Raw genomic sequence first — 11,515 nt, forward strand, 5'->3', positions numbered from 1 at the left:
ATCAGTTGTTTTTTCCTTAGCAGGAAGAGTTAATGAAGAAAAACCATAGCTTACTCCAACCCACCAAAAAAAGAAAATAAAAGTTAAGATCTTCCATGAATACTGTATGTGCTGCTGGGAGAATCTTTTTTAAAAAATCAAACCCAGGGAATGCAGACCAGCACCTCACAAGATAAACAGTATCAGAAGTAAGTTTCCACTTCCAACACTGGTGTCCTATTTCCACTAAGGGGCCAGCCACACACTGTATTTTGACTTCCCCCCCTAAAAGTGCTTATGGTTTTAGGTACAGCAAATTTCCTTTAAGGATCTAAGTCCTTCCCCCTTTTCACTGCATAGAGACTAGAAACTCAATTCTCACAAGAGTCCTGAAGGTTAAAAAAAATTGCAATTCCTATAGCTGAAGCCTTGGCTCTATCTCCTCTCCAGCTAGTACAGGTCTCTTATACAGTTGCCTGGGAGTGCTACCCTGAAACATTTAAACAAAATGGAAAAAAAAAAGGAACCAATATTGTGCGTGTAAATTCTATTTTCACAAAGAATATTCTATCAAGTACATCAATATGCAGACATATTTGTCAGCCAAATGAAGTACATAGAAGCATCTCCTCTTCCCCCCCCCACCCCCCAGATCTTTACCCACCACCAAGAACTAAAAGGACAGAGTCTCAATAAGGAATACTTCAGAAGTGATTTGACACAGGGGCATCTCAAATGCCATGTTATTCAGGCTACTGGGTTTTATTGGATTACACCATGAGGGTAGGGTGGGCTAGTAAATGAAATTAAGAGCCCATTCTCTTTGCCACTTACAAGATACAAAGGCTTTTGAAGGACTGAGAGGAGGAAGAAGGAAATGGAATGGGACTCAATTTATTCACTAACCAAGAAAATAAACAAGACTAAATTTCCCCTTGCCCATCCCTATGAGGATAAATCACAGAATGGTTTGAGGACCCTTGTCTAATAAGTTCACTGGCTCCCCAGACCTCTTTCCACACAGTAAAGAAGGCCTATTATCACCTTATCACTCTCCACTCTTCATTTGGCTCTTAAGCCAATGCAGAGCCATTTCAGGGTAGATCAACATCACCATGCCCAATGCCACAGAATGCTAAATAGACATCTCTCCTAGGCAAGGTTTGGCTCACCAAGAATCTCTATCTAGTGACTACTAAAAGTCAGATATGTGACCCTTGAAGCTTCCAGCCAGAGAGGGGCTTGCAGATTTAACTCAAGAACTCATTCCCAAAAATAAGATGGGAAAGGAACAAATGAACAAAACCCCCTCCCCACAATTAGCCCAACAAAGGAGTTTTTGTGAAAACAGAATGTGGAAAAAAAAACACACAAAAAAAACACCCAAACTCAAAGGAAGAATGTAAGGGCATTATCAGTGAGTGATAATAGACAGGAGAACACAGGGTTTGGGTAATTGGGTCACATATACAGGTCTTAGCCACTCTCTGGGAATGGCAGGCTACAACCATCTGAAGATAAAGGTCTCTTGAAGCACAGCTATTTCCTACACGTCCTGTGAGGTGTCTGCTTTTTCTGGATCTCCAACCTGCATCGGCTACGCTCATCCAACCAGGGCAGCTCAAAATTCCTAGCAGAAATAGCAAAAATCAACCTGTAGCACTTAGAGAGGAAGAGATTCGGGACAGAACTAGAACCAGAGGAGAGCTGCACCAAACCTGGGCACATGCTCCCCGCTCTCGGTGCAAATAGTTCCCCTCAAAGCCCAAGTGGGCAGCCAAAGTAAACGGAGTTTCTCTTTCCAGTCTTCCTAAGTCTTGTCTCAGGGATTTTTGTCATTCTAAACTCCCAATTTCTAAAAGAAGAACCAAAGCTCTTTGTCCCACCTTTTATCTCACTAGGCTTCTGTGAAGGATGTAGGGGAGGTGGGCTACCTGAGATAAAAAATAAAACTTGTAACTTTTGGGGAGTAGCAAAAAATTAGAAATAAAGCAGGTACCCAATCAAATGGGGAATGGCTGGATAATTTGTGCTATGAGGATGAAACAAAGTAGAACCATGAACCCACATAAATAATACTACACAATAATGTAGAAGAAAACAACATGAAAAGACAGCCAAACAAGTGACCACACAGAACAATCATGGTCCCAGAGAATAGAGGGTAGAATATGTTTCCTCCTCTTGGTAAGGAGGTAGAGGGCTGCAAGTGTGGAATGCTATATACAATGTCAGACTATTATGCTGCTGGGTTTTTCATAATAATTATGCTTTGTTGTAAGAAAGGGTCCAGTGTGGAGGTAGGGATGGGTTGTATTTAAGGAAATGACTGCATTATATAAAACAAAAGGAAAAGGAAAAGAAAATGAGGTCTGGTACTTACTGTGGGGTCAATTTTGGTAATGGTCTTCCAAATGCTACAACAGGCAAGAAGGGGGTAATCAGCAAACTTTCAACTATGGGGGGAAAAAAAATCAACGTTCTTAGTAAGGATCATGAAGAAGACACTGGAGGCTCTCTTTCTATGTTCTACAGACCTGAGCATGCTGTGCCCTGGAGCTGTAACCCTGTTCCTAATACAACCCACACCTCTGGGTAGATAGAACTTACCATCATCTGGCTCAGGGAAAAATGAGGTAACCTCAGGCTCAGATTCCTGAATTCCTTTCTTTTTATACATTCTGAGCTGCAGTCGCTGTAAAATTCTTTGTTCCCTGATCCTCTGAATATCCCATCTGGAAAAAAACAAACCAGCTACTGAAAAAAAAAGCTGGGCCAAGGCATCTATATGCCCTAGGCAAAGTCTGAACATTCCATCCCAGTGCATGAAAACGGGGATGGGGGGTGGCGGGGGAAGCTCTCCACACAGGAGGAGATTGAATCATATGCCAGGGCAGGCAGCAAGACCTGAGCTTAAATGCTGCCTCCTGTACTGCCTAATAGGGACAGGTGATTCAACCTCTCCCAACCTCAGTTTCCTCACTTATAAAATGGGAATGCCTGTAGTACTCACAATGTTCTTAAGGCTCAAGGAAAGGATGGAACTAAAGTGCTTTACAATTTTTAAAGCACTACATAAATGTCAAATGTTGTACCATGTTACTCTTCATCAAAGGTATTAAGAGACTTTACTGCAATAGGAAGAGGCATCACAAAACAAATACCTAAATGCCATAAAGACCACAATTTGTGCATTTATTTTCAAAAAATCATATTAAAAAGTATTTTTTCCTATGTCTAACAGTCAGGGCTATTCCTTTACCTGAGGAGCCAAATAAGAAAGGCCTAAGGAAAATGAAAGTCAAACTGAGACTTGACCTAAAGAAACTTCACACTCAGGCTTTCAATCTATAGGAAAGCTGATAAGTGAAGACAGCTGAATTGTATGAATGAATGATGTTCCAGAATGTAAGAGACTCAAGTCCCCAGTTTGGCCATTTCAAGCCTTACCTTTTCCTTCTCTTTTCATCCAGCTCCAGTTTTGCATGCCGCTTTGAAAACACACTGTCATCCAGGTTCTGCACAGACAACAGCAGGCATTAAGTCTTCGATTAAGAGGTAATATCCATCTGCACCCCCTTCCATTTTCAGACCGCCCCCCATCACAAGGGTATGAACCTCTTCATCAAAGAACAAGGAGCTCATTCCCTCATGTGTCAGTCTCTCCCTTGCCCACTAAGCAAAGAGATCCCTCTCAAACTGAAATGGCCTATGAAAAGCCATTCCTCTGGAAATGCATACACACTATTATTAGAATTAAAATAGACTACAAATGTTCAAGTCTGGGGTCTGGAATAGGATGAGGAGGAAGTGGATTGGACAAGTAGGAAAGTAATGGTTAATCATCATTCTGAGCATTGTCCTTTCTGACTGGCCTTTTGATTCTGCCTCAGCTGCTGTTGCTCCTTTGGGGGGCACTATGCCTCCCTCCTTTCTGCAGTGATGTAGGGGACCCACTGGGGAAGAATAGGGTATTTATTCCTATCTCTAAGAAAAAAATGAAATAGGAACATCTAGTTCCTATCTAGTGGATAGTGAACCAGGCCTGGAGAGGGAAGGTCATAGATTCAAATCTGGCTTCAGACACTTCCTAGGTGTATTACCATGTGCAAGTCACTTAATTCCAACTGCCTAGCCCTTTTTCTCTTCTGCCCTAGAATCAATATTCAGTATATATTCTAAGACAGAAGGTAAGAGTTTGGGGAAAAAAAAAACAGAGAAGAAAATTAAATAGAATGAGTTGGACTAGATAATCTCTGAAATTCCTGAGGTCTAATGTTCATGGAAAAATATATGGATTATGAAGATAATCAAATAATACCTACATTTTCTCCTGAATGTCTCTCCTATACCAATAGCGTCTTGATACCTACCTCCAAGAGTTCTGATGGATTTGGATCTCTCAGAGGCTCTACAGTGTGATCCCTCCAAGAAGGAACTGGGAAAAAAAAAGAAAAGGAAAAGAAAAAGGAAAAAATAAGGGGGTGGGGAGAAGAAATATCCTTAAATTTAAAGTCACATAAGACACTTTTTATTTGCCAAGAGTTCCCTATGACAGAACAAAGTTAGGTGATAGGAATCCATTCTATGGACTCTCCTGGAGCCACAATCAGTGTGCTTGATAGGGTATAAAAAGAACCTAAAATACTAGTGCAGTCTGACCAACTGAGTCCTGTAAAAAACTAAGCCAATAACCGTTCATTTATAAAATGGAATTGTGGTTCCTGAAAAAGACCTGAAATTTTGCCATAATTTTGAAAACTTCATCCACTAAAGAACCTTAATTTCCCCAAACGAAATGGGGAATTCAGTTCCCCATAATCCCCCAGCCCCACCTGGCACCCACCCAAGGCCCCAGCCAGTAAAATTCCTATTCTACTCACCAGCCAAGACTGAAGTTTCTCCTGCAACACTTGATGGCATCAGATATCCTAAATAATGTAGGAAAGAAGAAGAATCTCAGTGTAAAAGGGAAAAAAAAGCCCACACCCAAAATGGAGGAAAGAAATCATCAGCAAAAGATTTGAAATTCTTCCTAATAAACCTTTTTTTGGGAGGGGTAGGGAAGGAAGGGAAAAATTCTCTTTAAGAAAGAAAAAAAAGAAAGAAAAAGAAGGAAAACAAGCCCGCCACCATTTACACTGAGATTTCTTCTTTCTCTTCATTATTTAGGGTGGTTTCTTTTCAACAGTTGATGGCCAAGGATATAAAACCCTAAACTCAGAACATGGCAGGTGAGTAAGAGTTGGCCCTATAAATAAATACAAGATTGGTGTTCTTAAAACTTGCAGATGTGTTCTTTCTTCTTAAATAATCCCCTTTTCCCCTCCACATACACTACATCTTGGTTGAAGCAGCCTGAACAACAGGCACAGAAACCTTGGTTCCCTCAGAAGAAGCCCCTGGGAATTTCACACGAAATAGGGCCATCAAAAAGGGTTCATATTTGTATTCGAAGTTCTGTCTCTTCAATGGATTCTGGTGTCCCCAAATCAGGCCTTTCAGTCCCTGCTTTCCCCATAATCTTGAAGAAATGGTTTAGAATTTAAAGTCTGTTTTTCAAAAACAGCCAGGCACAAAGAATAGCTCCTCTAGCTCGGCCATTTCCCAGATCAGATTGGGAGTTAAGTTGCTTCCCCATTTTTCTTTATGGTGTTACACTGTGTTGCTATGGCAGCAAGGTGAACCAAAAAAAGGATGAACCTGTTCATCTGATTAAAACAACAAGAAATTGGAACCTAATTCAGGATTCTGGCCTAGTCTTTCTTCCACCCACTTAAATTCAGAGGCCGAGTGAAACTGAGAGCAATCTCTCTCCACCACTCAAATTTTAGCACTAGGACAGATGGACAAAGTCTGGAGACTGCACTTTCTTTATCGAATGGATTCCCATCCCCATCCTTGCCAGGAGCAGAGCCCAACAGCACACATTTGAGGCTGCAATTCTATTCCAGGTTTCCTCACCACCCTGAAGTACCCACAGGCTCAAATTGCATGACTGAAGGAGCTTTCGAGTTATAGACTGGTATAAGTGGTATAAAAGCATCTCTTTGGGAAGCCATGCAAGAGGGAAAGGGAGATGATCAAGGTACAGATCCCCCCAACACACCCTCCCAACCACTCAGATACCCCCAAGAGAGTCCTTATTGTTTCATTTTATTTCAACATGTCAACAATCAATAGGCTACTGAAAATTAAAGTGAGCTCTTCACATTTTAGACCCTTTGTGAAATGTATTAAGAAAAAATGGAACTGTTGGTCTTTAGGGGATACCTCCTGCCCCTCAGACCCAGACTGAGATACAAGTGAATTTTTGTATAGTCAACGAAGGAAGACCCAATTGTGAACCCTCTCCAGCCCAAACTGTCTCCCCACCCCTAAAATACTCTTTGGTCCCTGAGAACACCCAAAGACCAATCTCCAAGGCTTTACATAAATATCAATTGCAGAAACAGTTATGCATGGCAAAATGTAAATTCTATGCATTTCAGGGCACAGAAAAGCCCACATCTCCCAGAGGACATGCAAGTTTCTGGAGACTACACCCCCAAGTCTGGTGCTCATGTGAGGAGCAACTTACTGGCAAACACATCTCCCAGGGTTGTAAGCAGGCAAAAACAATGAGCACATTTTTCAGTAATTCCACCTATTTTCAATGCCTGCAGTGTCTGTCTCTGGCTGTTAACTTACACATTCTTGACAGAACGCTGCTTTATTGATTGCACCTTTTAAAAAATGCCAATGGCATTTTCACACGTGTTAGCTTGACTGCCACCACTAGGGTATAAGAGCAAGTGTTCGCTATGCCTTACTTGCTACAGTCTCCTCCTTCTTTGGAGAGGGTTCCCGTAATGGTAATGGTGATGGGGGAGGCTGGTGCCAACGACACAAGTACATTTCTGTGGTGGAAAGGTACGGCAAATCTTCTAGCTCGCTTGTGAAGGCTTTCTCCTTGAGGTGAGTGCTGGGTGCCTTCTGGGGGATAGAGAGTTTGGGGGGGGTGTCCACTGACGACTGGGGTTTTTCTGGAGTCTCTTGGCTCCTCAGTTCACGTCTACACACAGTTTCAGGTAAGGAGCCACAGGGTTCCTCTTTAACAGGAGAGTGCTTAGGAGTTTTTGTTTTGACTTTTGAAAATTCAGCAGCCAGCTTTTTAACTGGAGTCTTTCTCTCTGCACTTCCAAATGAGGATTTCCTATTGAAGAGGGAAAGATATAAACCCAATATAATGATTTCTGAATGAAATTTAATGAAAGGGAGTGAGAACTCTAGCCTCCTTTACTTCCAAATGACTAGTGTTTTTATAGGAACCTTCCCTTTGCAACAGAGACATTGACCTAAATTCTTGGTCATTTCTAGAACACAAGAAGTACAGGGACATTTGGGGCCCTCCTTGTGCTTCATTCAAATCATAGATCATACATAGCATTACAGACTTAAAACTAGAAAAGGGTCATCTAGTGCAGTTCCTAAATTCCAGATGGCAAACTGAAGCCTAGAAGTTGTTATTTATCCAAACTGTTTCCGAGGCAGGAGAAGAACCTGAGGAATTGAGGCCCTCAAGTCCAGCATTCTATCTACTAAGCTGCATTGTCTCTTAAAAAACTCCTTACAAAGTTTAACACCTTCTTACCTAAGGGATCCAAACTCACTGGCCTATGTCAAGACTCCCTAATATCCAGGCCTGGCTGGCACTAAGTTACCACTGCTCTCCAACATATACTTCCACTCCTTCCGAGTTTACCTTTTTTACTGTTCTCCTGAGATGCCTGCTCATTCTCTTCCTGCCCTTTCTTCTGCACCTATCTAAATCCCAATATTCCTCCAAAGCCAAAAAGCAGAGCCACAACACCAGAGCTGGAGGGACCCTGGGGGGCCCCTAGCCCCCCAACTGATTTTACAAATAGGAAAAATGAGTCCTTCCATCTCAATATTCCTAGAGAACTTAGGGTCTGCCCTGTCTTTCCTAGCACTTGGTAATCAATTTAACTGGCCTCCCTTGTGTGTGAGATAACAATTATACAGCACTTGCTATTCGCCAGGCAGTATTGCTAAGTGCTTTATAATTATTATCTCACTTGATTCTCAAAGCCCTAGGAGGTCAGTGATATTTTTATCCCCATTTTACAAATGAGGAAATTGAGGCAGACAGGCCTAGAAGAGGGTTATACAGCCAATGAATGTCCACTGTCCACTGTCACTGAATCTCAGTGGGGCTTAAGTTGTCTCCTGTCTTGTATGACCCTATCCTGTGTGCCTGGTAGAGTTCAAGCATAGAAAGGGCATTTAAAACACTGGTTAACTTGACAATTGGGATTGCTGAAACAAATCCTGTTCTTGTCCTCTACCCTGAGACTCATGACCCGCACCCCCACCCAGGGGTCTCCTTGACACCAAGGGGAGTCCTGGAAAGGTGAAGCACCTCATCCCAGGCCTACAGTCCTGGGAGGGACAACTGTGTTACCTTTTATGTCCCTTCCCACTCCGTCCACATGAGAAAGGTTTTGATGGCAAGGCCTGGGACGTCTCTGAAAGCTCAGTCTGACACTCCAGCTGAATCTTCTCAGAAAGCTCAGGCTCCTCCCGGTCTTCAGTTTCATAGCCTTGAAACAGCCTGTGCCTCTCTTTCTCATTATCCTTCTTCACCAGCTGCATTCGTCTTTCCATACGTTCAATCCGAGCAAGGAGCTACAAAGGAGTTACAAACCACAGGTTTAACATGAAGATTAAACACAGGTACTCAGCCCTATTTGGGAGGCAGGACCATGTACTTCCCCCTTCCCTATCAGATTCAACTAATTTTTCATTAGCAGACAAACATCAGTTTGGAGAACTCTCCTCAAGACCCATGATATGAGTCAAGATACACCATTAACCACAGGGGTTAAATGGGATATACAATACAAGATACACCTTGTTGTGCTGGTAGAAGATAATTCCCAAAAGCAAGAGAACAATCCTCTTGTCTCAATGTTTCTGATCTTGTGCTGCCAATAAACAAGCCTCAAATCAGCAATGGAATTTTCAAAAGTCACCTTTTCCCCCTTTTGGTAGGTCCTAAATTTCTCCATATCCCACCCTCCACACCTCCATTCCTCTTCAAAGCTGTACCTTCCCAAATTCACATTTGTAAGGGCAAGGTCCAAATGACATGTTAAGCATAAAATAAGAGCTCGAAATAGAAGGTGCCACTCTGGGAATCTCCCTGCTATTGAAAAACTCTAGGGAAAACAATGAGCCCTCCATTTGAAGTATTTGGTAAAGAAATCAGTTCCTTAAAATCCCAGTGATCAAGCAAGGGAAATCCTGCATGTAACATCTGAATTTAAGGCAAATTGTCATAAAGGACAGATGCCATATTAGAAAACTGACAATTCCCTTCTATCCTCTTAAAGGAAAAAATAAAGGAGGAAGAGGGCCAAAATCATCAAATAAAAAGGATGGAGGCCTTGACTACCATTGGATTCTTCAAATTATAAGATTTGGAGAAAAGATGCCAACCATTCAATTCATAACCTGAAACAAGAATTTCCTCTTAGTTACACAGTAATCAACGCTATCTCCATTATACCCCACTCAGTTGCATAGATTCCAGTTCAGAGGCCAACAAATGGAATAAGAGAAAGAAGCTTAAGCAACGCTAAGACTGCAATACACAACAGAAGCAGTGAACGCCAAGTTAAGACTGACACTCTTTTATCCTCAACTCACCCCACTCTTTCTGCCTAGGAGAGCAGTTCGTAGGGACCATTACCTCAGGAACTGAGCAGAGACCTCGACAATCAGCAGAAAGGGCCCCCCAGTGTCAGCCATAACTCTCAATTCATCTCCTGGTATCTGTTTTGAGTCACAGCCTTAACGTTACTTAACCACGGTTTGTGGGTGACATTTCCTTGATTTCTTCTCTTCCTCCCTCCTCCCATCCATCCCCCTCCCCTCCAAGTCCCTCACGTAAGGATAGGATGTGTTGTAATTACAGTACCATCACACCCCTTGACTGCAGTACAGTAGCAGAGCAGGGCCACCTCCATGTTGGGTAACTTCCACAAATCAACACCATGAAATGTTCTGAGGAGACCTGTCCCAGCTCCCATCCCACCTTGCAGACTGCACCCTCCAATAAAAGGATTGACTGCCGCCTGATCAGAATCATTTGGAAAGCAAACAAAACAGCAATGCCAGCCACTCTGCTCCCCTGCTCATCCCCTGGCGCACACAAAGCCAAAAAAAAAAAAAAAAACCCACAACAACAACAACAAAAAAAAACAAAACAAAAAAAAAACAAAACACTCCACTGCAGCCTGTACACGGCAAGTGTGGAAATAGGGAACAGATTTATTTTTAGAAAGCTGCAAAGACTCAGGTTATGGGTCCCTGGTCTACGGTAGCATTAAGTACCCCACTACTTTTGCGGCATTTCAAGGTGATGGCATAGTCTTTAAAATGGATGTATCTTCGGTTACCAATTGTTAAAATATGGCTGGATATTCTTTTCCTCCAAGAAAAAGACAACATATTAAACCACTTCTTTATTATTCTGAAATTCCTAAAAGGAAAATTTGCTTCCTTCTGGTACATTCAACATGCTCTCTCTTTCGGGGTCCTATGGAGAACCCCCAGCCTCAAACAGCTAATACTCAAGCTTAAAGAGGGGTCTTTCTGTGTGGGTGTGTTTTTATAGCTCAGATTCCCAATGCAGACCCCCTGGAATTCAATGGCAGTGGTGCCCTCGATATAATTTTCTTTAGTATCTAATGGGGTTCCACTATAAGTCGCCCCTAGACCTCTAGCCACAAAAGGGTCAGTTACCCCTCCTGCCAAAATATGTTGCTGCAGAGGTTGAAGCAGCAGCTGCTGTCTCCCTCCCCCACAATGCATTACAAACCCTGTAGCCCTTTAAGTTAACCCCTTCCACACAAACCTTACATTAGGCACCCCACAGAGCCTTTCTGTCCCTGCTCCGTGTATTTAACCCCCTAGCTGCCAGGGTCCCTTCTCTCTTCAGCATCCCCCAAACCCAGTGCTGCCATTTTAACTCCTTAATGCTCAAAGTCTTCCCTCCCTCTTCACCATGCGTTTGCCCTTTAACCCCTCCGAATCTCTCTAGGGGAACATGCGCACCACCACCATCACAGCCCCTGCCACCACCCAAAGTTAACTCTAGGTGGACCACGGCCCTTCACCACCCCTAACCATGCAATGCCCTTTAACCCCTCCACCCACCCCCTCCTCCAGGGGGAGCATGCGCACGGCTCCCCCAGCAGCCGAACCACGATTAACCCGTCCCGTACCGTATCTCTCTCGGTTTTTAGCTCCTCGATTTCTTTCTCCTTGGCCTGCAGTTGCTGCTGCTGCTGCTCGATGAGGTCCAGCTGCAGCAGGAGGATCTGCTTGAGGCAGGCGGCCTGGCTGCTGGCGCCTGAGCCGCCGCCGCCCCCGAGGGGGCTCTTCCTCACGCTCTTCCATCGCCCCTCCGAGGCCGCCAGGGTTCCTGCGGCGGCTGCGGCGGCGGCTGCGGCTGCGGCAGCGGCGGCGG

At 43.5% G+C, this 11,515-nt stretch overlaps 1 protein-coding gene across 2 annotated transcripts; it reads right to left on the reverse strand.

Annotated features, from left to right (window-relative positions):
* Positions 1-6: 6 nt before the first annotated feature.
* MSL1 (MSL complex subunit 1) lies at positions 7-11,452 on the reverse strand. Of its 2 annotated transcripts, XM_044684427.1 has the most exons (10): positions 9,962-10,169; positions 9,691-9,816; positions 8,444-8,667; positions 6,792-7,174; positions 4,863-4,910; positions 4,353-4,417; positions 3,430-3,497; positions 2,590-2,714; positions 2,363-2,435; positions 7-1,609 (listed from the first exon to the last, which is right to left on the reverse strand). In XM_044684427.1, the coding sequence occupies exons 3-10, from the start codon at positions 8,644-8,646 to the stop codon at positions 1,519-1,521; spliced, it is 1,056 nt and encodes a 351-aa protein (XP_044540362.1). In that variant the 5' UTR covers positions 8,647-8,667; positions 9,691-9,816; positions 9,962-10,169; the 3' UTR covers positions 7-1,518. The 2 variants fall into 2 exon arrangements, with proteins under 2 accessions (XP_044540362.1, XP_044540363.1); XM_044684428.1 differs by lacking the exons at positions 9,691-9,816; positions 9,962-10,169 and adding an exon at positions 11,271-11,452.
* Between the last annotated feature and the right edge of the window lie 63 nt (positions 11,453-11,515).

Source organism: Gracilinanus agilis, unplaced genomic scaffold (genome assembly GCF_016433145.1).
Source record: "Gracilinanus agilis isolate LMUSP501 unplaced genomic scaffold, AgileGrace unplaced_scaffold49871, whole genome shotgun sequence".
NCBI lineage: Eukaryota > Metazoa > Chordata > Mammalia > Didelphimorphia > Didelphidae > Gracilinanus > Gracilinanus agilis.